The sequence below is a fragment of the Myzus persicae genome, unplaced genomic scaffold, assembly GCF_001856785.1.
Source record: "Myzus persicae strain clone G006 unplaced genomic scaffold, MPER_G0061.0, whole genome shotgun sequence".
NCBI lineage: Eukaryota > Metazoa > Arthropoda > Insecta > Hemiptera > Aphididae > Myzus > Myzus persicae.
The window spans coordinates 269,669-296,483 of record NW_019103107.1 but is presented as its reverse complement, the minus strand read 5'-3'; the positions used below and the strand labels follow the sequence as shown (position 1 = coordinate 296,483).

Below are 26,815 nucleotides of genomic sequence, written 5' to 3'. Positions count from 1 at the left end.
TGAAGATCACAATATTATATTTAACAATATTTCGGTCATTAAGCAATTATTAATTCGGTATCTTCTTACTGTGAAATCAAATCGAATTGGCAGTTATTTGTTATCGTAATAATTATGTATTATTATAGTTTTGATTATTTATTACTTTCACGATAGGTACAATAAAATAAATCGTATTCAAACAACTTTGCAGTCGAATTTTTTCATTTATGGTATAGTTTTCAGGTGAATTATTGTCTATTGAGTATTCTGTATTACACTTTTCACCCAATTCCAACAAGATGTATGTATGCATTACATATTTACATCTAATTTAATTATTGTTTGAGCTTGAAAGAATATATACATTAGTACAATACCAGGTAATATCTAGCTATACATAATACCTACATATCATATCCAACCTATATTATAACATGGTTACCTACCACCTATATGTTATTGAATATTTTCTGAAATATAGAACACATGATGAGTGAAAAAGTATCTGTTTATGTTACACAGGTAAGAAAAATCAACACTCAAACAGGTGCGAACTAAAAAGAATTAGAAAATCATATTAAACGATATACAAAACTGTATACCGAAAACGAGACGTAAGTACATGTTCTATATAACGAACTGTCTACGACACGATGAAAACAATTTAACGATCGTATTTAATAGTTATCATTAGTTAATAATAATATATTCATTAAACGCATATCAAATAGGTTAAAGCTTACATTGTAAGCCTTACAATAAAGTCAGAGGTCTTTTCTTGTACTACTAATATTCTACTTTCATGCTTCGTTATAATATCCATCTGGTACGTTAATGATGTGTTGACAATAATTGTTTTTTTAGACAATATGCTTGTCGCTCACCAACTGGTCTTCGGAAACACCATGCTCTATTGATTAATAGAAACAAATCAACAAAGTCTATTGACTAATGGAATACCTACTAACGAATTTTTGTTTAGAAACAATAGAACTATATTCAACCTTATCATTATATAGGTAAGTAGGTATATGAGTATACACATATTGTATTATATATCATTAATATATGCCAAATATTATCAGCTATTAAGAAAATATACGATTCAAAAAAACTGAACAACAACAATATAACGCATTAAAAAATAGCTGTACATACTATTGGGAGTAACCCATATAATACGTTAAGCTTATAGCTTATAAATACGAGTTGGTTATAGACTAAAAATTGACTTAGGTATAAGCAAAGTACGTCTAGCTAACGTAGAACAGTGTACACTTGGAATAAAACTACGTATAATAAATCAATTTATTTACATAGGTACTATTAGGTATCTACGACCTACCTGTAGTTATGGTGTTATTTTCAGACTAAAATTGAAAAAACATTTTACTCTCATATTGTTTTGTTTAAATTGTTTGGGTAATTTTTTCTACTACCTAACATGAACTATTTATTCTGAATAAGATTTAGAAGACAACAATTTATAAAAAGTTGTACTGTTTATGTCTTCAAAAATGTGTCTTAGGAAATGACGATATAAAATGTTTACAGCACTTTGAAGAGTTTAGGTACTAAATATTATTATAAACTATATAAGTATTTATTATCACCACGCGAGTTCAAGACAATCAATATAACATTACATAATTATATTATAATAAGCGAAATGCAAATATAATTTTTCGATTAAAAACGTAGTCGGTACCTATACTATTAGTAGGTACTTGCGGAAAAAATATGCACAGTAGGTAGAGTTTAATCACTTAAATGCACATTGTACAGCTATGATTATAATAAACGAGCGTGTATTTCTGCCATTCGTGTCTGTACAATGTAAAATGCAAAAATCTACCTATTATAGCACTATTATAGCATACCTACTGTACAATTTTATCTGATGTATTACCTATAATTAGAGAACGGATTTATTTAACGCACTACGCACATAAAATACAAAAACATGTTTCTAAAACCGTTTAAAATAAGTTAGGTTACTAAATATGAGTTTTTTTTTAAAATATTACGCTTGAAATTGATTGAACTGTATACAATTTATATATTTTTATATTTAAAAAAAGGAAAGCGACATATTATATTAAAATATAGAACTTTAGACGTATGAGATTGTTATTTTTGAATATTGGATTTCTGCTGTTGCAACTAGAGGCAGGGTATCAGGCACAGGTGTCTGCAGATACATTAGAATTTACAATAATATTATTTTGTCTATTAAACTTTAATTACAATAAATTACATTTGGGTGACTTTATTGACTTATAATAGTCGATAGACAAAGACGTAGTTGTGTAATTGCCATAATAGCTGTTATCTTTATTCTATATATACACACAAACGTAATCACATAAATATTATAACTCACATATTATAAGCTCGTGTGTGTTTGTGTGTGTGTGTGTGTGTGTAGTTAGCTTGCAATTTATAACGGGGAAACGACGTGTTCATAATATTATAAGTACCTACCTACCTATATATGCGTTCCGGTCAAAGGATGAACGACGATACCTACAGTACCGGCGAGCATGTATTTTATGGACGCCTCTTCCCTCCTAACCTCTCGTACAGACGTACAAGGTATATAGGAGGTACGTTACATTATTATTATTACTATTATTATTAACACACTGTTCGTCTTACGATCGTTTTCGTTTTAATTACCCGTCTCGAGATCACGGTCGCCAAAACCAGTAAACCGGATGACCCGAAAACGGCTTGGTCAAACTATACGGTATCTGTATGACGTGTTATATTATTGTACTCGTCACTCATGTGTATTATGTTCGCACTGGGTACGCCTCGCCGACGTACATTGTGAAGAATAAGGAACGGGTGCATTGTAATTTTTTTTTGCGTTCTACGTGATTATTAAATTGTACACACATTGCCCATGTACACGTAAGTTCCACAGATTTTCAATTATTTTAAAGTTTTCAAACGACATCGTTACCTCCACCAGGTAACAATATGCACCAGCACTTGAACCCTTTAGTTCATCGCCGAATCTACCATTACTTATAAGGTTAATAAAAACAGTTTTATTTTACCAACCCTAGGTATTGTCATATATTTTACTGAGATATTGAGATGTTTGAATAATACATGTCAATAAGAAAACAAATTAAAGAACATAAATTATAAAATAAACTACGTAATTCCAGGAACATTTCCTCCAATCACACACACACTCGAAAATACTGGTTGCTTTACTACGACTGATTTAAGGAAAATGGTGACAATGAATGAATTGATAAAATAATATTCAATATTAAAAATAATATTGTGTGGGGGTATTTTCTAGTTCTATACACTATTATATTATCTTTAGTGGCCCGAGACTAATCATTTAAACAATTAATACGATGAAATTGATAGGTACCTAATTATTTATATTATTGTCTATAATGACTATAATAATTTATAAGAACCTATTTAAGTCTTAGTGCACGTGCTTAAGAGCACATAATAATATAATATGTTGTAAGCTTGTAACCAACTCTTCGACACATTATTAAATACAACTGTGCACTTGTCTTTTCGATGTTTTTGAATTGCTGTAACTTTGAACGTATGAGGAACATACCGTACATGATTATCATATATTCACATTAAAAAGCCTTAGACAACCTACTGGAGAAAAAACTAAATAAATTCTTAAACCGCCTTACTTTTAAATTTTAAATAGCTTAAAATGTCTATAGATATTTTAAAAGTGTCATTGTGTAGGTTACATACAAAAGTATAAATAGGTATATAGAAAGTCGTAATATATATTATGATGATGGAGATTTCAACTCTTAATGATTATAATTGAAAATTATTTTATAGACTATAGTAACATGTTCTATGTATAGGTTACCTCTGGTTACCTTTGATAATCTATTTAAGTTGTCGGGATCCCCATAATAATCGTATTCAATTTCCGCCAATGAATATAGTTTATACTCACACCTCGTTTTAATATTTAAAATGTATAAAAGAAAACTAATAAACAGTATACGAAGTAGTTCATACTAATAAACTGGTTGGGTTCATTTGATCACTGTTTTCCTAATCCCATATTTAAGGCTCGATCGCCCACTGGTCACTTTGACTGAAATGTTGTAATAGGTACCTATATTAAATATTGTACGTCGTTTTGCTCTTATTTTCTACTGTAATATTAATAAATTGTTAAAGTCGAGGTAAGTACAAAGCTGGGCTATCCAATGTTGTACTGACTGTTGCCACCTATCGTCAAAAACGATTTCTACCTTTGTACATTTTATGTTGACCATAATTATTTTTTCCTCTCAGTCACTAATGAAGACTTCAGTTATCATATAAAATTTAAAACTTAAAAAGGGGTATTTAAAACTTATAATCTCCTAAAAAAACTATAGGGCTTATTATTGATCACACGAATAATTTCATTTTTAAAACAGATTCATTAAACATTTTTCTTTGTTTAAAACTAAGAGATTTTTAATATTTATTTTTTCAACTGAAATATCAGCGATTTTAAAAATGGTATTTATATTTTTATGTCGTTCTAAGTGGCATAAAAAAAGTGCCGGCAAATACGAATGAGCACTTCATCTAAACTATGCATTTATACGAGCGATAGAATTTTCCGATTAGATTCACATATTAATATATTATACATTGTAATGTTAATTTACTTGTTATGCACTGACAAGTCACCAAAATACTATCCTATCCATATTAGCTTACCTATATATTTTTTTCTTTTTCAGCCTACTTTAGTCTTCTTAATACTTTTAACTGATAAATTCGTATTTCTACAGCAAAATTCGTGTTTTGACACTTCAATTTTGGACTCTGGCTATATATATGTACATTTTTATCGATTCCCTTACACTATACAGACAATATTCACATGACAATTATTCAAATATAAAAACATTAGTAGGTTGTATTAAAATGACCTATTTTTTGACACTTATTTCGGACAGTATTCCTGCCATACATATTATATCAATTACTAAACACGCAATCTCTATATAATTATAATTTTATAATTTCTAGTTGTCTACGACATTTTTTTTCGAGATCCACCGATTCCACCGTATACACCAAAGCTAATATTAACTATTAATGACTGTGTCAAATGAGTGAGATACTAATTTGGTATTTATACAACGTGATGTGTAATGTACTAATGTGTATACTGTATATAATATACATTCGTAGTGCGTAATTAGATATTCAATTTCTATATAATATATTATGTACAATGTACCGACGCGAAGAACAAAATTAATTATACTTCTTCCTGCAACGGTATAATTGTATCGTGCCTATTATTGTAATTGTTGTTAAAATGTAATAATATTCACGTTAATAAGTGGGTTAATCGTGGCAGTTGAGTAAACGTTATCGTGTACTACATGCGTATGTGTGTGTGCAGGCGGAAATATATTATAATACCTGCGGTGTCTACCGGCATTTTAAAGGTCAAAACTGTAAATAATAAATACTGCAGACACAATTGAATGGACAAATTGGACAACGGTAAACGAGGATGACTCCCACACTGCGATGCCACTGTGCAATGCGCGCATATTCGTACGTGTGTACATAATATAATATATTATCCGGCAACAGTCGAACTTCTGCACGAGCGTACAGACTTACAATAAATGCCACACAAATAAATAGTATAAGATATGATAGGTAGAGGTGCTCCTCGTGAATATAATATAACATTATAATGCTATAGCTTCACCCCATCAGCGGGTTCGGTCCATCGACTTTGCCCGTTTTCGTCGACCGTCGGTCAGCTCCGCATAATAATAATGTATTATGTCGTTCACTTTTCTGCATCATCAGTTAAGATAGGGATGAGCACATATTATCATTGTGATGTGATCTTACGACAATGTTAATTACTATGAGATTTATACATTTTAATTGTGATATTTATACTTTATGCGCCCATCGGCAGCTGTTAAATAGGTATAACTCAACTGCGACGTTTTCGTAAATATGGCGATAGGGGACAGATGCACAGAGAGACACATTTTTTGTGAGCGAAGAAATTAAAATAATATTTTTAATATTGTTTATCATTATTGTTGTTATTTTTAGCACGGTGGAGAGTATGTCATATTTAAAAAAAAATTATAGTACTCATTGTTGACAACATGTTGTAAACCATGGAGTACAGGTATAATAAATAATAATACATATACAGTGTCTTTAGCTTCTACCGTTGCTGCAATGTCTTGCAATTATATATTATTACATTGTACATAATGGCCCAAGTCAGAACATTTTCCGAAAAAAAATCTAAAAATTCTAGGTATTGTGAAAAAACGGTCAATAATCTATTTCAAACTGCTATCACTCGTGAATATAGTATACTTGTTTCAGTATTCAAATTTTTTCACCCCCCCCCCCCCGAGCTTTGAACTTTTAAATCACCGCTAAAGCAGTATACAACATATTATTTTATATTTATGCTTTGTTCACGTATAAGGATTATTTCATTTCGTATTACAGTTGGCATTTTTAATAGATAATGTGTATATTACGTGGAATATAATCTCTTATAAATCAAAGCCTCATCAATCATCATCGGGGTATAAAAAAAATTAATGGTATTTCTTATCAGACGGTAAATAGTTTATAATTATTTTTAATACATAATACTTTTTTTTATCGCAATTGATCGAGAGTTTATTTTTTCGTTAATAATATAATGAAACTGCGCAATCAGATTCGTCTTCGTCTCGAAAATGACAGTTAATGACCCACTCTCACCTGCATTCGTCCGATGTTATGGTACAATCAACATCACTTACAGACCATAATAAAATATCCTGTCGATCACCACTTGCAGCCTTATTTTATGTCTTACGGACTGGCCAATTTCGTAATTATCCCAATACATATTTCCGGGGTTGCAAAACGATTTTGGTGTTCCTTCTTTTGCCAGAAAAAAAAACATCTCACAAAGTCAACTAGACGGAGAGTTTTGCTGGTTAATATGACTCATTAGCACGTTTTCTACACATTACTGTTCCGCAGGTTACAACTCTCGGATGCGATTCGATGGAGGTATGCAAGAAGCATATATATGTTATTGATTTTAGTCTTAATCATATTATAATATTATGTGCTATAAATCTAGCTGATCTATAAGCGTTAAACATTTATTGAAAGTAAACACTAGTCGGCTTTTTGACGAACAAAATAGATAAAAAAATAGTATTATAATACACATGTACACTGGCAGTTATGAGATAAAAATTAATTGAAAACTAAAACCGAAAAAGAACTATGAATTAATAAATTAAAAACATTAAATCAAGGATTCGGCATGAAAATTAATTATGTTGTAAAATCAGCTGAATATATGAAAATCTACAATAATATTTTTTAAGGTAACAAAGTTTAAATAAACAAAAAAAAATTGATTAGTTATATGAAAAGCTATATATTTTATAACTTATCGGGATTTCTTAGTGGATATATTCTCTATATCCGGGAAAAAAATTACTGTAATATTTTGAAAATGTAACCTCTTACGTTTTAACATTCACCTCCGGCAGTTATAGGTTTCCGGTAGTTACCTAGGTTTATGGTTGTTTGTTTGTCCATCTCAAGGCCTAACAGTTTTAGACAAATATAATTGGCACTGTGTATTGTGTACATTTATAAGATCCCATCCTTTAAGTTATTAAGTTTACAATGAATTATGTAGTTGACATTGTCGTTTTGTGTTTACTTAATAATCTGATACATAATTTGTTTTATAAGTTCAGCGATGACGAGTAGGTATTGCATTCTAATAAAATTAAAAATATTATTTTTGGAAACATTGAGCATTGTTTTTGGCACTGTACTGGGCCTTACTTGAATCACACAAATCATGCTCCGTATTGATATTATTATTATATGTATAAAACATAACTCCTCTAAATTTACTTTTACATTATATAGGCACATAGTGACATGAAATCCTAACTATATAGTATATACATTATGCGTATACTATATACCTACATACGGCGTGGTATGTGTGGTGTATACCTAATATATATATTATATATATAGCTGAACGAATCATCGCAGATTTAGGTTCATTGGAGGGTTGTTAAATAACAAAATTAAATCTTCCAAACTTATCTCACGAATCAGATTTAAGCCTTTAAAGTACTTTTGTGTTTACCCCGATTCACAGCTCATTTTTACGTCCCACATGCCACCCCTAATTATTTAGAAAATGAGCCCCTAAGAAGCCAAATGACGAACACCAACTATTGAACTCAAATTTTTATTTTTGTTTATATTTATGATTATTCAAATGCTATCACGTTTATCATTATTTATATTTTGCCAATGTTAATTCAACCACTTGTATATTAAACTTACTATCATTAATTGAATTGATTACAAATTGTGCACTGCACTTGTGTTAAAAAGAGACAAGCCCGTTAAAACAATAATAAAATAATAAAATACACAATAATAATAATTAGACGAATGATTTTTTTATTATTATAGTTCTTCCCCGGATCGTATTAATTTATCGAATGAATGACGGACATCGGAACGATAAAAGCACACACACACACACTTACATGTAATATGCGTGAATATAAAAACATATACCGTGTATCGTGTATGTCTTATGACATGGTCAGGTATAGCTGGGCGAGTCAATGACCTAAAACTCCTTGGAATGACGAAGTCATAACGGTACTAGCTAACTTGCCCAGTGTGCTCACGAGAAATGAAACATTCTAATGCCCTACCGTTTTTTTTTATTATTATTATTCTTTAGCACTAATGATTTATCCACGCATTTCATTAAAATGTTTACAGATATACGCTCAATGCTCATATAACTATTTACTTTTGCGCAATATATATAGACTGAGAATAACACTTCCTCCGACACATCCGACTGGATATTTTTTTTATTACTATTATAGCAACGACTGATTACGAATATGATAATAGTTTAACAGGTATATCATTTTATATGCATATACATATACCGCGTGGCGTTATTGATTTGCGCACAGTGATGTTATACATTTGAAAACACATTAATTGTTCAGCCATTTTTATTAGGAAATTGTTGAAATTTAAAAATTTAAAAATGAAAACTACCATGTAATTTTTGACACAGAGAACTTATGAGCATTTCCTGAATTGCAACACCCATAGTATAGAATGTAATACACTGAATGTTCTGTATGTATAATATTGTTTTTATTTTTTTTTTTATTAGCTTTCAATATATAAGTACGATTTAATATTATATATTATCATAATGTATTTCAATATTTTAGAAAAACGTATAACGTATATCAACCTAACCTAACCTAACCTTTTCCGACAACCGGAAATTTCCCTAGTGAATAACATCACTATGTTGTGTGGTAAAACTCACGTAACACCTGGTACCTATACCACGGAGTGATTGTAAAATGCAGTGACTACTGATTGTTTCAGTTGAACTATACAACTGTATTATAATTTATTTGAAAGATTCGATTAATTTTTAATGACATTTCGTATCGTGATGTAATAACGCGCGTTTAAACGAATTTCAGTTGCAAAGCGTGTAATATACTAATATATAGGTATATCGGTTTGAAAGGAAAATTAATTTGATCTGTTATTCAACACTAAAAGTGTATAAACGGTAGGTGTTTATATACCACGGTATGCGTGTAATCCAGTATAATCTCAATAATAGACTCGAGCCGGTTACCGAATATATATTTTTCTTCGAAGACGCATAAACGAGAACTATGTCACTGTCTTTGCAGATATTGCGTGGGTCGTGTACAAACAACAATCTTTTTTTTTTCTTTGTCAAAGCGATAAAAACAAGAAGTGAATAGGTACCTATTATAACCTATTATATTATTACTATTATTATACCTATATAATATCATAGTACCCGTGTATACAGTGTGTCGTGGACAATTTGTGTCCTTATTGTATAACTAATTGATATCAGGAAAAAATAAACCTTGCTCGTATTGTATTATACGTGTGTTTTTATAATATAAAACATGTCGGCGTGAAAAAAAAATTTGGATTAAAGAAATCGTACTGATAATGCGTACGAGAACACAAGGAGTAACTATATAGGTATTGGTTATAATTTCACTTTTTTTAGCTAACACGTGCTACCTAACCTAAACCTACATTGTGATGTTAGGTCTAGATATATTTTTAAATGTCCATCGGTGCGGTTGAAACCTTGTACAGGGTGAAGGAAATTTCAGAAGGATTATATAGTGTCATCCGGAACACGAAGGTAAGAAATATCAATTATTAAGTAAGTGTTACATAAGTAGAATATTTTTGTCGAATAACAAAGAGAGATTTGGATAGTTGGATGGTTATCGTTGGAATCGATGTAAGGGTCAAGAATCGTCATATTATGATGCATTGATGAGAGTTACAAACGAAACAATTAAAGAAAAGTAAATAGAAATATCGATGACATAGTAAACATAAAATAGTAGGTATATAAAAAAAAACATAATAAACGGCGCCTATGATATTACATTAAGTTTGTGGCAAATAATAATATACATGTTATATGTAGGTATCTAACCTACTTATGTTTGTTGAATTATTGTTTAACAGTATTTTACAAATTTTAAATTCCGTGCATTTTAGCTTTAAGAGTAATTATTAAGTCTAAATTTCATGAATCATTTATTAAATTATATTAATTTAAATTATTCACCATTTTATTTAAACCAATTTTCCTAATACCATATTGTTAGTATTGATCTTATGTTCTTTGCCTTTAAGAATACTTTACGCAGTTTATGGGTTAATCATTCAAATTAATATTATACCCAAAAATAAAATTTCAAAATGTTTTTTCATTAAAGAAAAATATTTACGTTCTGTATAGAAAAAAAAAATAACAACAATTTGTTATTAAACTTTGTGTTTAAGGTTTGATTTGTTAGAGTGAAAATGTTTATTGACTTTGACACTACTTCATGGTTTGAATTCTGGAATTATTAATTTTAAAATGTATAAACTCTAAGGTATATTTTGTAAGACATTGTTGTCCGCAGGTAAGCTATCTATTCTTCAGAGCATTTTCACCAATAACTCTAATAAACTGTTAACGACAACTTGAATTTTTTTTTACTTTTTAACCATATAATAGTCTGATTTTACATACTCCCTTGTAACAGTTCACAATTTTTAAGCTACATTTTAAATACACTACACGTCTACACACATAAGTATAAACAATTTATATACAGTATATAGGTGAGTTTTTTTTAGAACATAACGAGTTTATCTACTCCAAATTATCATTAAAAATACTTTAATAAACGTTATATTTTAAATAAAATTATGACAGTTAATGTTTTTGAACAATCGTCGGTAATGCAAAAATATTGTACTTACATATACTACCAACCAATTAAATTCGTTACAATTACACATAATTTATATAGGTACAACTTTTTATCGTGTGAATTAAATCTAACGAGTATAGTAAATAATGGACAATATTAACTAGGTACCCGCTGATAAGGATCGTTAAATTAAATTTTAAACAATATTTTTCACAACTATAATTAAACATACGATATTATTATTTCAACGTAAATAGTTTGCTACACGTACAATGTATGTATACAAAACACAAGGCTCATAATAAATTCAAAACCTTTATAAAGTGTGTTGTAGTTTTATATATTTTCAGAATTTTGAACAAAGTACGTGCTCAAATTAAAAATTCATGCAAAACCAAATGTATGATGGTACGTGCTACTGTGTATAGAATGTAACTAGGTTTACGCGTGACCCAGTAGTTGTAATAAATAATGATTTTCGTGTATCGATGAATTCGTGATGCCAAACACTATCTCAAATAGACAACAATATTATGTTATTATGACGCACTGCGGCGACTTACCTACACTTCGAGCTTTTATTATTTATGCGGAATACGTATTTTCAAAGAAAATTTGAATAATATTATAATATTATGATCGAACAACCGCCGTATCGTTTCACAGACCATCATGAAAACGTTTTAGACACCCACGGAGGAAAAGAAAAAATATAGTTATGTATTTTTAGCCGACCAGATCAAAATATTATAATGCAGAGGTGCCTATTATACATTTATACACAGAATATTACATACGAAATGGGTATAATGGCACGGATTTTAGTCACTATATTTTACGACTGATGACACTCCCCAACGGATTATTCTAAAACCTGTATTTCTGCGTCAGTAACGGAATTGCTCTAGGTATATATTTATAAATAACTGGTGATCTCCGCAAGATATGCAAAAACAGACGCGTGCGCCAAACTGCAGCCTAAGGTCCGCAACACACTGCTGAGGATTTGGAAAAATTGCGCACGTCATCTGTATATGTTATGTATAATAATATATTGTATTACGTCAATGTCATGTATGTACTTTGTGTTGTTGTGTAAGGCTTTCGGCCCTATAAAATTATTTCATTCGTCAAACTCAAAGATGTGCCAATTTTACGGCTATGAGTCAATAATGAATGTATTGAAACTATTATGATTTATGTAATTCTTCTTAGCATACCTATTAAGGACCACATGTCGTATTCTTGTATTTTTCATTTATGGAGTATCTTGCAACTATACAAACTAATTTTAATAATTATATTTTCATACGAGAAGCAACCATTTTTATTGGAAATTGTTAAGCAGATAATTTTTTTTTTTTTGAAAACGTTGATGATCGAAATTTGAGTTTTCAGTTTTCAGTAAATACATTTTAATATCTCGGAAATTATTATTAGTTCAAAACCTATTTTATTCTCATTTTAAAAAACTAAGTTGATATCATTAAAGGTCATTCATCTCAAATGGTATAGAATGATTACATTTTTCAAAATACTTTTCAATATAGGCCTAAAAATTGAAATTTAAATAAACTCATAGTTAAAGGAAATATGGGAGTGACCTGATTGGTGGATTACTTTGTATTTTAACTACTATAGCAAAGTTGGTGTTTACAAGCAGAGGTCAGAGAAGATTTAGCATTTTAACACCCAGGTGTTAATATTTTTTTTTCCAATCGTTATTCTTAAAAATATGAGATGTTAAAAGATGAAAATTAATTCTATGCATGTTATATAATAATTAAATAGAAAAAACTAATTTGACAAAGAAAACAAGGAGTTAGGTATATTTACTGAATTTCAATAAGTAGTACACTAGTACCTATAACATTAGAAAACAGTACTATATAGGTATAAACACTTATATAAGGTATATAGAAATATAATTAAATATAAATAAACGAATTGTTCAATAAACAAAGAAATGTCTAATGAATTGAGTATAAACTATGTCCATACATGTAATATTATTATTTAATAATTCCAAACGCGATTAAGTCAATAACAAAAATATGCCACCTGGAAGATCGCCACTTCTGGCCCCATTTTAATGATTAAAAATGTTATATGTCATAGCTATAAGCAGGTATTAGCAAATAATTGGACAATGTCATTGGATTCGGTCTGTCGGGTCGCCGGGACAATTTTGCTCGTTTTTAAGTTGTACATAATCGTAAAACCGACTCGGTTCACTCGGAATCTGAAACAGGGTCTATGTAAGCGCGCTGTAAATACATATTTGTGCATGTTTCCTAAGAATTAATAATTCGACGGTATAAAAAACAAAATAAAAAAAGGAAATCAATTTGGTGCATCCATTTAAATTCGCCGCACCTATAATAATATCATACAGCCGAATAATAGGTGTAGGTACAACATCTACCGGCCGAAAACTGTGTGGTTTAGACAAATCAAACAGCAATTTAAACCTCTCGGATAATGGCGAATAGAACGAATTTCACCGCGCGGTCGCCGGAACGATCGAGAGCTGAATCGCGATCTCGCGATACCTATATAGTCGGGCATTATAAGCGTAATAATAATACGATCAAATATCCGTATATATCGTTATTATACCTACCCATATTATAAAAACATTGCACACTGACGGATAATAATATAATAATAGACATTATAATGTGTGGGTACACACAGAATCTTGCAGATCGGATGAAATACGCAGCAATGCGTATATAATATTATACATATATTTATAGTCATCGAAACGCACTGCCTATGTTATATTATTATTATTATTATTATTATTATATGATGTTTTTATGTGCGTTAGAGTGTTGGACACGACCAAAAAGACCGCCAAACTTGTAAAACGAGTGAAAACTAAGATTGGCATAATACCTATTATAATATATATATTTTATATTATATTAGCGTTTTATAATATAAGATTATTTTTATATACACCTATACAATATATTTATTGGGGTACAAAGACTCGGCTAACGTGTATAAACCATAATGATAATGATATTATAAAGGCAGTTTCCGTCTTTCCGATTTCAAAAACGAGCGATTAAATTATATAAATATATTATATGGGTTCCAGGTGACGGCGGCAACACGTTAAAATGTCAGTACTTATAATCCTACATTGTATATACCAGATTATACGTATATACGCAGCTAATTGCAGACATTTTACGTCTGCGTGCGATGACTGACACGACGGCACGATAATATTATTAATGTGATTTATACTCTGTGGGCACTCACTATAATGTACTATGATGGTGCCATAGGCGCAACTAGGACCAAAATATGTTTGTACTTTGTAGCCATAGTGTTTATTATTAGATTCAATAAGCCTAGCGATGAATGGCTATTGATTTCACAAAGACGACGTGTTTTTGATTTCGTGTCCACCACAGACTTTAGGAGCAAAACAAATGTTTCAATCTTCAACTTAATAATACCTTTTTTGTAATAGGTAAGTGAATCTAGTTAGTCGAGTGGTCAAAATTAAAATTTCCCAGAACTTTTCTAAATCATATGGAAACCCAGAAGAAAATGAGCAAGAAACTGATTTTAGAATAAGATTTTGTTATTTTGTAATAATTCTAAAACGAATACGTTATTATAGATGAAAGATATTTTCGTTAAAATGTTCAGATTAGCATTCTCTATACACGGAATTATTAAAAATTGTATTGTTATATTTATTATTATTTAAGGATTTAATGGTAAAATCACGATTTATCATCACATATCATTAAAATTGTTTAAATGTTAGTCAAAGAATATTAACTATAGAAATTTGAAATATTTCACAGTTACTTAAAGTTAAAATTTTCTATACACTGTAAAATTAAAAAAAAATTTGGATTAAATTTAAATATTTTTATTTGGCATTTGACATTTTTTCTTCACTGTTGATAAAAATGTTTAGGACTGATAACTTGAAAATATAATACTATTTGTAAATTTAGTTGTTCTTAGAGAAAACACATATTATACGCATAATGCATGGTTGTTACTTAAACTCGAAAATCTAACAAATATATTACCACTACCTTTTTTCTAAAGACAATTGAAGTTCAAATGTTGACAAAATCGGACATTTAAACAAAGGGTAATGACTTAAGTTATTTTGTTGTAATTTAAAAATATTCGTGGAGATTTTAAATTGTTATGTACAATATAATGTATATTATACGACTATCATAAAAAAATATACTTAGTAATATAGGCTGACAGATTGTTTCCGCCCAGAATCGCTTTTCTTATGCAATGATTTTGTAATTGTTTTCAAATTTAACACATCTTTTACAGTGACCTACTCAATGACGACGTCATTCGACAGTTGACACCTATACTTTAAAGTGGTTACCTACTTGCCCAATTTTTTCTTTACTTATCTATCTGTGTGAAAATTTCCACTATGTCATGCGCTTTCTAATAAGTTAGATTCTATTTTAGTCAACACATTTTAATTGTATTTCAATACAAATGCTGTACCTTTCGAATGATGTATATCTAATATATTTCGATCTTTAACGAATTGAAAACATATATTTCATGACCTAAAGAAAAGCTAAATTTGAGGAACAGTCTTGCAGCGTATAAAGTTATAAATGCTCGTTCTTAACCAATTTTTTGCCCAATTGAAGAAAACATAATGATATTTTGTCGTGACTTTTATTGTCCGATAAATATGTCTGGGATGCTATGAAGTATTTGGTTAGCTTAGCCCTCGCCCCCCCCCCCAAGCTCCTACCCAATCTTGTCAATATCTATAATAATATGAAAATAACTGCATCGTTAGGTTAGGTTTTTCGCTCGCGGACGCGACTAAATGATAAATCATGTCGACAAGTAAAACTGAGAGATATTGACCAACGAGTGAATGGTTACTTGCTCAGACACGTATCAATTTTCCACAATGTCGTTATCACGCCGAATAAATTATAACAACAATACGCACTTAAATTACGCCCGCGGAATACCGATGATGGACGGCACGATATATAGGTCTGCCACGTGCCAGGGAACCTGATATTATAATAATATATTATTTATGTTGGGTCGAAAAGGAGGACGGTGAGGGATCTATAGTAATAACACACGACGTGTCTACTCGATTAAACGATTCGGATGTATTATTATTTTATGCTATTATCATAGTATCGCATCGAAATATAGGGTTCAGAGATGACGTGAGCAGCTTTTTCTTTTGGGAAGTGATAAACAATAATATTTTATTTTGTTGATGGTAATAATTAAATACAGATACAATCAATGTACATACTTAGTAGTTATTTAATTAATTTAGGAGTAATTAATTATGTCTGAATGTAAGGGGTGGCTAACTTGTATATTAATGATTATTATCATATTTTTCCGAATTGTGCAGGTAGGAATAAATTTTCAAGTTTAGGCCACGATTAAGGATGCATGGATAACACTATTTTTACTCATGGTTTAGAAGTATAATATTTAATGTTATAAAAAATATTCCTAATAATACCACTTGATTTAATATACTCGTATCAGGTTGAATAGTCAAATAGTTTAAAGAACACGATTCACATTAAATAGATAGTTTAGAAATATAAGAAATGAATAAAAATAAAATAACAACAGTTGAAATATTGTAAATAATATTGTTCTAAATAATTTCTTAAAAGTCTTTGTAGTTGGGTTTGTCAGTTTGTGAGCGCTGTATATTGTCTTGAATAATTTGTTTTCATGCATTTTCAGGGTCGTCGACTCAGTGCGTCCGGTTTTCAAAATTGTTCCATTTTAATTGTCCACGTACATCCTAAGTGTTATTTGATGATATTTTTTGTAGACCCCGACTGCGTCCGTTATAATTGTGGGTACCATCATTGAATTAATTCTTAATTTTATTCACCTCATCCGCTTTATGTATTCATTTTTAGAAATATTAAAATAACTAAAATAGATTCATTAATTTATACTCAATCTTTTTATCAAATAGGTACAACAAAATAATAAATCAGTGAACTAGAAAAATTTAACATTCATTGAGGACAATATCAGAAAATTAGAAACACGGTGATAATTACAAAATTTCATTTTTTTATTTAGATATTGAATCAACCAAAGACGAATTTGTGATGTACGTTCTAATGAAAACAAAATTATAATGACAAAATCCTAACTTAAAAATGAAAATCACTGAAAAAGAACATTTTTGGAGGTAATTGAGTTTGCCTCCTTGTGATACTTGGAGATGCAGTTAATTTAAACTGCGACAAACACGGACTACGTCGTTTTTTATTTGGGATACATGATACGAGTCATACCATTTTTATGAATGCACTCGGATGACCCCCCCCCCCCCCCCAATGGGTACCAATTTCTTGTGCACAACACTGCAGGCTGTAAAAGTGTAAACCACAATAAACAGACGCTGAATCACATCTAACAGGTGCTTAGAACTATCTAAACAAAAATCCACTTTCCTCCGCGGTAAACTGCAGAATTGGGGCAGAAAGTTAAACATAAAACAGTATAAAGTAACTGACAGGTAATTGAACGGGTACTTAAAGATTTTTTTATATTGTCTGATAGTAGTAGTTATCAACAGAATAAATCGGTACTGCGTGTCGGCGCAATGTGGGCGGTGATAACAGTTGTCAAGCTACGATATTGTACATCACATTATACACCTCCACGAGCAAGCAGGTAATTTATTGTTTCGCGGCCCGCCACCTCGTCTCGTCACCACGGCCGACATATTATTATAATATTTTTTTTACACTTTTATAGGTTTATAGTTGCGCCACTGCAGGTACCGATATATACCTAACATTACAGTTTATAGTACAACAACAATAGTATAATTTATGCCGGAAAAACGAATTCGGTAAAATGAAGTCTCTCCGCCGGTCACCTATACATACCTAATGCATACATATTCTAATATAATACCATGTGTATATAATATAATGCTATAATCAAACACACATACCTAAATATAATATCACATGTAGATATTATTTTATTATAATAATAATAATGTATACTGTTATAATAAATAGGCGCGCGCGGAGACCACCTGCGCCGCATTCTTGTCACGCCGTCAATTTGTCGCCGTTCAACACAATTCGCGGAAATGAAACCGTCGTAATATAATAATATTATAATAATCGATACTACTCGAGTTCCGCCAATTTATCGGTTTTCACTAGTCCAATCAGCCGGTAAAGTGTTCGTTGACAACACGTCAAAAACGGCCGAGCCGACGGAGCGTCCATTATTAAATAGGTAGGTATGTAGTTACTTGTTAGCAGCAGGTATCGTTTTTTAGTTAAACGTCGTTTATTGTATATTTGTATAGGCGGAAAATCGGTTACGTCAAATATTTGTTATTTCTTATATGTCGAGTATTATAATACCCGTATGCGTTCGGTTCGTAAACGTGTTAACTAAAATACGTGTGAGTATATAATATACTAATAAAATATTATAATGTAACGTTACATGTATACAATATGTGAACAGTAATGTATTTCGCTAGATTTGTGCGTGGCTTATATTTTATACGAAACAATTGACGAACATATTACCGAGTTATTATATATATTATTGTATTAGTAACTAATAAATTATAGGTCTAGGCGTCGGAGATTATATATGTATATTTCAGATTTATCTAGCGAGTAGTAACTTAAAGTTGATCGATTATAGTTTCAGTGGGTAGAATATTCGTTCACTGAAAAAACATAATAATATAGGTATACATCAAATGCTATACCTATACAGCACTTTTATTCTATACTCGAGTATTTCTAACCATTAAGCCTATTATAAATTATATACCGAACTTTCCCAAATAGATTTTCCGAAATATGAGCATATGACTTAAACGAACAACGGGAAACAATAAATTATATTATTTATTACAAAAAGGTCTAATAAATATTATTGTCATAAAACAAACACATAAATAATAATAATAATAATGAAAAAAAAACTTTCGATTTAAAACTGTCTTCTGTTATATTTTGTCTTCATAGAATTCCTTTTTATATATTACGATTCTTTGGTGGTTTTTTAAATATTACGTCTTAGCCCTTTAAAGTTATAGCTGAAATATTCAAGTTTTCTCCTACCGAAATAAAAGAGTTATATAAAAGTAATAAGGAAGACTGATAGACGCTTTATACAATCGCGTACGACTGCAGTGCTGTATTATTATACTATTATTGCACATAGCCTCATAGGTATATATACCTACGTTTAGGTATACTATGGTTATGTCTCGTAACGATAAACGTAAAAGTTAAATAGCGTTTAAGTTTCTCCCAGCGTTAAGCTATACAATTTAATTTTTATTTGAACTCTACTCTTACCTAATAAATGTGCATTCATTCCTTGCCTCAAAAGTTAAAATATAATATATCATTTCGATTCGAGGCGATAAGCGTATGCGCATACTGTAACACACGATTTCCTGTGGCTAAGGTAGGTGCATACGATATTAACATTATAATATAAGTACTATATGGTATTATGGTCTACGACGATCTGTGGTTGGGCAAAATATAATATAATATATTATACTCGAATATAATATATTAAATCCGCATATAGGCACACACACAATAACTCAACCACCTGCAGGTTTGATATAAATTATAACAGTAAGATTTGTACGTGTCATTTTAGTTTGTTTTGTTGTTTTTATTTGCAACCATTTTTCAAGTATAATCTAAATTTATTGTCTCGTGTAAAAAACAAAACACGATCTTGTAGAAATTAGTTTCAATGGTTAACCAAATTATTGCTTTACCTACCTACGCACTTTGTCAGTGGCGTACCTACAAGGATTTTTTTTTTTACACTCGATAGATAATTACTTTTTTATTTGGTCTCTGCATACAACTATACTTTATTTCATAACCGACAGATTACTTACAAAGTTACAAATATATTGTATGCAGACAAGATACTAGCAAAGTACGGGGCTGGGGGTAACTGGGTAGCCACTATGTAGCTACTAATGTAATAAATACTAACCTATCCTGTATAGGTATACGTAGGTACCTAATATTTGAATAAAGTGTTTTGTTAAATTTCTGAGTACTCACTCAATTAATAATTTTTTAAAGTATCTATTTCATATTACAAAATCGATGTCTGATAATGTCAATATGCTAAGACCTAGATACAAAAATATTTCTTAACTTTTTATTTCAAAGGAGGAATTGGATTCCCCCACCCTGTTTACGTCTCTGCTACTTCTATTATTATACTATTCTAATATTCTTGTACTGGTTTTAGTGAATGACAACATACACCTATATAATTATTTGATTTTAGTTAAATTCAATATGTATTATACTTACAGATTTTTGATATGTTTCTTGTGCATTTTGATCTGTAGATGGTTATATCAGTTAATGAATAAGTTCCTGAAACGAAAAAAAAACACTTTGTTAGACATTTAAGTGATCAACTTGATAATAATATACAATATGTAGTGAATATTGATCGCTGTGCAGGACACGAACCATTCATATGGACATCACTTCGTTTTTCAGCGGCTATTTTATGATTACCTACTGGACGTTATGTTAATTAGTTCCTAATTTTTAAAAGTTTCAAAACCAAACACGAAAAAAATTAAGTACACCCATCTATAATAACAATATAATTGATTAGTTGGTGCTAACTGGTTATTCTGCTGCAAAATTACGACGAAACATTCAATCAGAAGTATATACCCACAGTAAATAGGAACTTACATTCTTATCCTGTAATTACACGCTGTATGTATACTTATGTCGGGAGCTGTACAAGGCAAGTAAGCTACAACTAAGCTATACCTATACAAAACACCTGTTGCTTATGTTTTATGTACCTTCCTATAAGCTATTATATACGACATTCGTGTATAGCATAAAGATAAATCTGTAGCAATTGTTTTATCTGAGATTTTATGAAAAAATTTTAATTATTTCGTTATTATTTTTTTTTACAATCAAACAGGATTGAAAAAAAAATACTCGTGACTCGATTTATACATATATCGTAGGTATTCTATGTGTATAAAGTGCATACAAATATAAAATGTTCTTTACATAATAATATTATTGTGTTTCTATCTCAGGGTATTATTTTACCATGGACTTGTTATTAATTAATAGGATAATTAGGAAACGTCGTGTACAATTATTGAACACGATAAACTATCAACCTATATAGTTACGCATTTAAAGTGACTTTATAAAAACGAAATCAAAACTTCACGGTTAGGTTAGGTAAGTATAAATATTTATATTTGATGAATATTATTAGTACATAATTATACATATTATTATTAGGTAGGTATAAGGTTTAAACTTAAATTTCTTAAATCTGCAATGGGATTTCTCCGTTGATAAATTAAATGCTTATTCGACATTAATATTCATTTTACACCCATAATAAATAACGATTGGTGTATAGGTACGTACTTCAATTCTAAACAGAAATCGCATTACGTAGTTTTTCAGTTTTTTTTTTGAAAATGGTATGCTTAATTTTTTTTAAGGCAAAGAAAATACCTACATAATTCTATCAAATAACGTTGCTTATATTACAATGATTTTTTTTCCAATCTAAAACAATACAATACTCTACCCGGCGTGCCGTAAGGAAAAAAATCAATACTAATTACTATAATACTGTTAGATAATATCAGACTGAATTCGGTCGTGCACGAAACAACCAAAATACGAATCATTTGGTTGATTATAATTTTTTTTTGTACCGGTGAACCTACCACCTGATGTATATAATACTATACAGACATATATCACGCCTGAAGTCCTATACCCATAATACGCCGTATATAACCACACGAAAGGGAAAACTCTATAATTTTGGTAGATCGAGAATCTGAATGACGCATTGGATAATATATGATATTAAGATATATTTTACCATTACTATTGAGTACTGGTTTATGGACCTATGCCTAGGTACAAGGTACTATAATATTATAATACTCTTTATTCGAGTCGTATACTGTACATATATGTATGCGAGATCTTGTAACGATCTTGTTTTAACACCAAATGTGTTGTTGCGCACGAAGGAAATCGCCCTTCATAGATTCAACATATTCTATGAATTCGAACACATTTATATCCGTATAATACGTGCGTCTGTAGACTATGATTGGCCTCACACAAAACCGACTTATATCTCCTTCGATTTTAAATTGTGTAAGAATATAATATTTTTCTTTCGTGATTATAAAAAGTTTGATACTTGTTGTGTTATATTTTATAGGCATTGCTCGATTGTGATAATTGTGACCATCATAATGATTGATAAAATATTAACAGCAGCAATGCCACATAAGTTGATTAAAAAGAAACTATTTTAAGCGGAGAGGCAAACCAATTAATTTTACTAATGAATGTCAAATATTATTGATGCATGATTTGTTTTTAAAATTAATTTTCTATACAACCACTTTTTTGAGCAGCTTAGAGTTTGGAGCCGTAGAAGTAGGTATACCACATAATGTTTCAAACAGAAAAAGTCTTCTAATAGCCTCTTAATATTATATAGTTCTGTAATATAATCCAAAGTTCTCATTAGTGGTCGTTTTTGAAATATTGCGTAAATAACAGAAAATCTACTGAAAAAAAAATGTTATCTAAGACAGTAAAACGTCACTTACATAGTTATATGTTATGTCAATACAAAATCATTGGAATCGTTTCGTTGCAGTTCAGAAAACAATATAGGCAATTTGTGAGGCTTGAGAGATCTTCGACAATTACTGTATATTTCTCCGTAAAGAAAGAATTACAATATAATATATTATTCGAGTATTTTCTTGATTTAAATATTTTGTGATTTGAGTAAAAAATTTTAAAAGTATTTGTTTTATAAAATCAGTTATGAATTGGCTGGTATAGCTTTTTATCACGCTATTTCAGTATTATCAGCAAAGTAAACAATGCCCGAAACATTAAGCCTTCAAATATAATGACGGTATTTCTACATGAAGAGAAGAAAGTAAATATCGCTAGAAAATATGATTACCGAGGGTATCATACACACCACATATATTGTATAATACAATGTACATATAGGGTTGAAAGTTTCGTGAAATTTATTTTCTTTAAATACTTCATGAAACTTTTGAGAAATATATTTTCATTTATGTGAAAAATAAAAATAAAAAAGATTGGTTACTACCTTTACCTATCTAAAAGTTTAAAGTCATAAATTCGTGAACTCACGGCAAGAGAACATTTTTAAAAGTTGTTTTATTGTATCGAATACTCATAAATAATTGCCAACAGAGGGCACAATTGATAAGTGATAAATTAACCGATAATATAATAATATGTCATATCACTTGTATATAATTTATGAACATTAACGTAGTAATACGTAAACACTGCTTGATAATAAGTCATTAAATCAATGAGTCATTCATTATCGATATTTTCTGTGTGTAATCAATAACCATTTTTAATCCTCCGAATAAAAAATACGAATTACCGAAAACGAAATAAACGAATACGTTTAAATGGAAAACATTTTTTTTCTTAATAATTTCATTAGAATTGTTCAAAAAGAGTAAAATTTAAAACTTTTAAATAATTCAAGAAGAGTAATATTTTCCATATTTTGAAATATTTCAATTAAATAATGTCAAGTAAATTATTTGAAATTCAGAACCGTTAATGTAGGGGTGTTTCCCCCAACACTATAGTGGTGTACAATACAATAGGCCAGTGGTGGTTCTAGGGTTTGATTTGAGAAGGGGGGGGGGCATAAACATCACATCATTTTTTGTAGATATTTGATAAGTACCCTGTATATAGAAAAAATACAAATTTCTAATTATTCAAAATCAGTGTTTTATTTATAACCCACATTAGCCATTAATCTTATTAATTACTTCATTGTGACAATCGTAATAATACATGTAAGTTCATACTAACAATATTATTAACCTTAGAGCATATCTATCAGAATAAATTTAATTTTTATTTTACTTAAAAGTGTTTTAATTTTAAAAGTAATAAGTGAATCTACTACTTATACAAAAATTGTACAACAGTCCAAGAATAATTTTTTTTATGATATTCAATGATAATTTGTTTTTAAAATTAATAATCTAAAGTTATACAATAGAATATACCTATTGAAATAAAATAAAGAGTTGAGTAAAAAAAATATTAATCAAAGAAATTAATATGTTGAAATAATACGTACTATTACAATGTAATATAAAATAGTGGTTACAGTTTTGGTTATCGTTTCAGTAGTCACAGTTGGTCGTCTGCTCACATAAAATCGCCTTGGTGAAATGATCCGAAACTACAAGTACCTATATTGAAACAATGACTTTGAATGCTACAGTCAACCAAATTATAATTATAATTAGAGAACTCGTGAGTTCTCATTGGAAAACCAAGTACTACTACACGAAAATATAAGATAACGACTCTATCTAGCTCGGTTATTGATCAATTATTTTAATCATATTATAATCATATTACGAAGTATACTATGCGTACATATACATATTAATAAATAGTCGATTTTTTGAAAATGTTGGTATGTTTCTAAATATTGACATATTAACTAGTTGTTTCTGAGTCATTAAATTTTATATTCGTACTTAGAATAATAGTCCGTGATAATAGGCGTATATGATGTAAATAAGTTAATAATGATTTCAAAATTATAGTAATTATTACTAATCAATCAATATTAAGATTGTTTTGAGTAAAATAATCGCTGAACTAAGTGGTAGGTACGTCATGTATTTTATGTAATTATATTTTATTTAAAACCATTAAGGACTACTATATCTTTATGTACAGTTAAAAAGTCGTTCCGAACTCGATGACATTTAATAAAATCATCGGCTTAACAATTTTGCAGAAGTGATGCCCAACACTATTTCTTCGGCGGCCACTATTTATTACCATAATAAAATTATATGCATTCGATCAGGCCACTTATAATAATAAATTGGAAAATATCTTGGAAATAATTGTATTCTTTTTTCATATTTTGCACCGTGGTCTGTTAGCACATTAGTGTAGTAACTCTATATTTGATGATTGTGAGTTACACATGTTTTTATTGTAGAAAATAAAGCATTATTTACAATACACTAGTCACTAGTGTATTATGTCTTATTGGAAAAGTTGAATGAGTCACCTGTATAATATAGTATACCTATGCTATTATGATGAATCGCGGTAAAAAAGTCCTAGGAAAAAAAGTCTGAAGCATAAAAAGTCCGCCGTAAATAAGTCCTAAGCTTAAAAAGTCCGGAGTAAAAAAGTCCGAAATATTATAATATATACATGACAATATTTATATTCAATGATTATAATTGTGTACTTAGTTGTTAGTATAATAACTAAAAAAAAAATTGACATAATTATTACACACAAATAAAATATACATAATATATTATAATAATAATCATTTTAAAAAAAATACGGTTTAAATATATATGTATAAAAATATTTAAAATAATATATTTAAAAAAAAATCGAAATAATTATAATGTTTATCCAGGCCTTGTTCTGATATTATGACCAACTTTTTCTAAAAATTCTTCAATAGTAATTGAATGATTATCTATACTTTGGCATGAAGTAACTATAGTCGGATATGTGTTGAACATTTAAGTGGTTTGGACCGGGAAATAATTCGTGCTCTTCACATTTATTTAAAATAAGTTTGAACATTTCTTCATAAATAGACATTGTCTTGCGTTCAAGAAGACAGTACACTGCAGTTATATACGAATCATTTTTTTGAACTCTTATAACATAAAGTTGTAAAAAGTATTTAGGACTAAGGTTAAAATTACCATCGCAATACCACCTTTTGGCCTTATTATTACATGCGACTAAAAGTCAAGCAGTGTTCAAAGTCCACAAAAGTATAGTTATTGGTACATACGAGATTATTTATTAATTTTGTCAGGTAAATATCATTTAGTTACAATTTATATTTAATATTTATACTAATTGGAAGCATGATTGTGCAATGTGCATCACATGGTATTTTTCCTTTTACCTAATTATGTACCGGACTTTTTCACCACGGACTTTTTATACTTCGGACTTTTTCACCGTTGACTTTTTATACCTCGGACTTTTTTCCCTAGGACATTTTTACCTCGGACTTTTTGGTAGTATACTTATTATGATATATCTTAATATTAAAAAGACGATTTCTTCAAAATTTTCAATTTTAAGTTACTACACTGATGTATACTTACATTTTGTTCCAACATTACAGTTGGCTTTGGGCCACTTCGAAGACCTTGACGGTCACATGTTGCCGCTAGACTAAGATTGGGCATCACTATTTTACAGTAAAAAAAGGCGGTCCTCATTTCAAAAAAATTAATTTGTAACCCCCCCCCCCCCATTCGTGATACT

The 26,815-nt window shown here is 29.7% G+C and overlaps 1 protein-coding gene across 1 annotated transcript in view; it reads right to left on the bottom strand.

The window, feature by feature from the left end:
• Nucleotides 1–26,815, bottom strand: part of LOC111033794 — a 47,560-nt gene that overhangs the window by 6,787 nt on the left and 13,958 nt on the right. Inside the window, exon 2 of the mRNA XM_022314718.1 lies at nucleotides 20,738–20,803. Within this exon, the coding sequence (XP_022170410.1) occupies nucleotides 20,738–20,763 (26 nt within the window). The 5' untranslated portion in view covers nucleotides 20,764–20,803. The remainder of the gene's footprint in view (nucleotides 1–20,737; nucleotides 20,804–26,815) is intronic.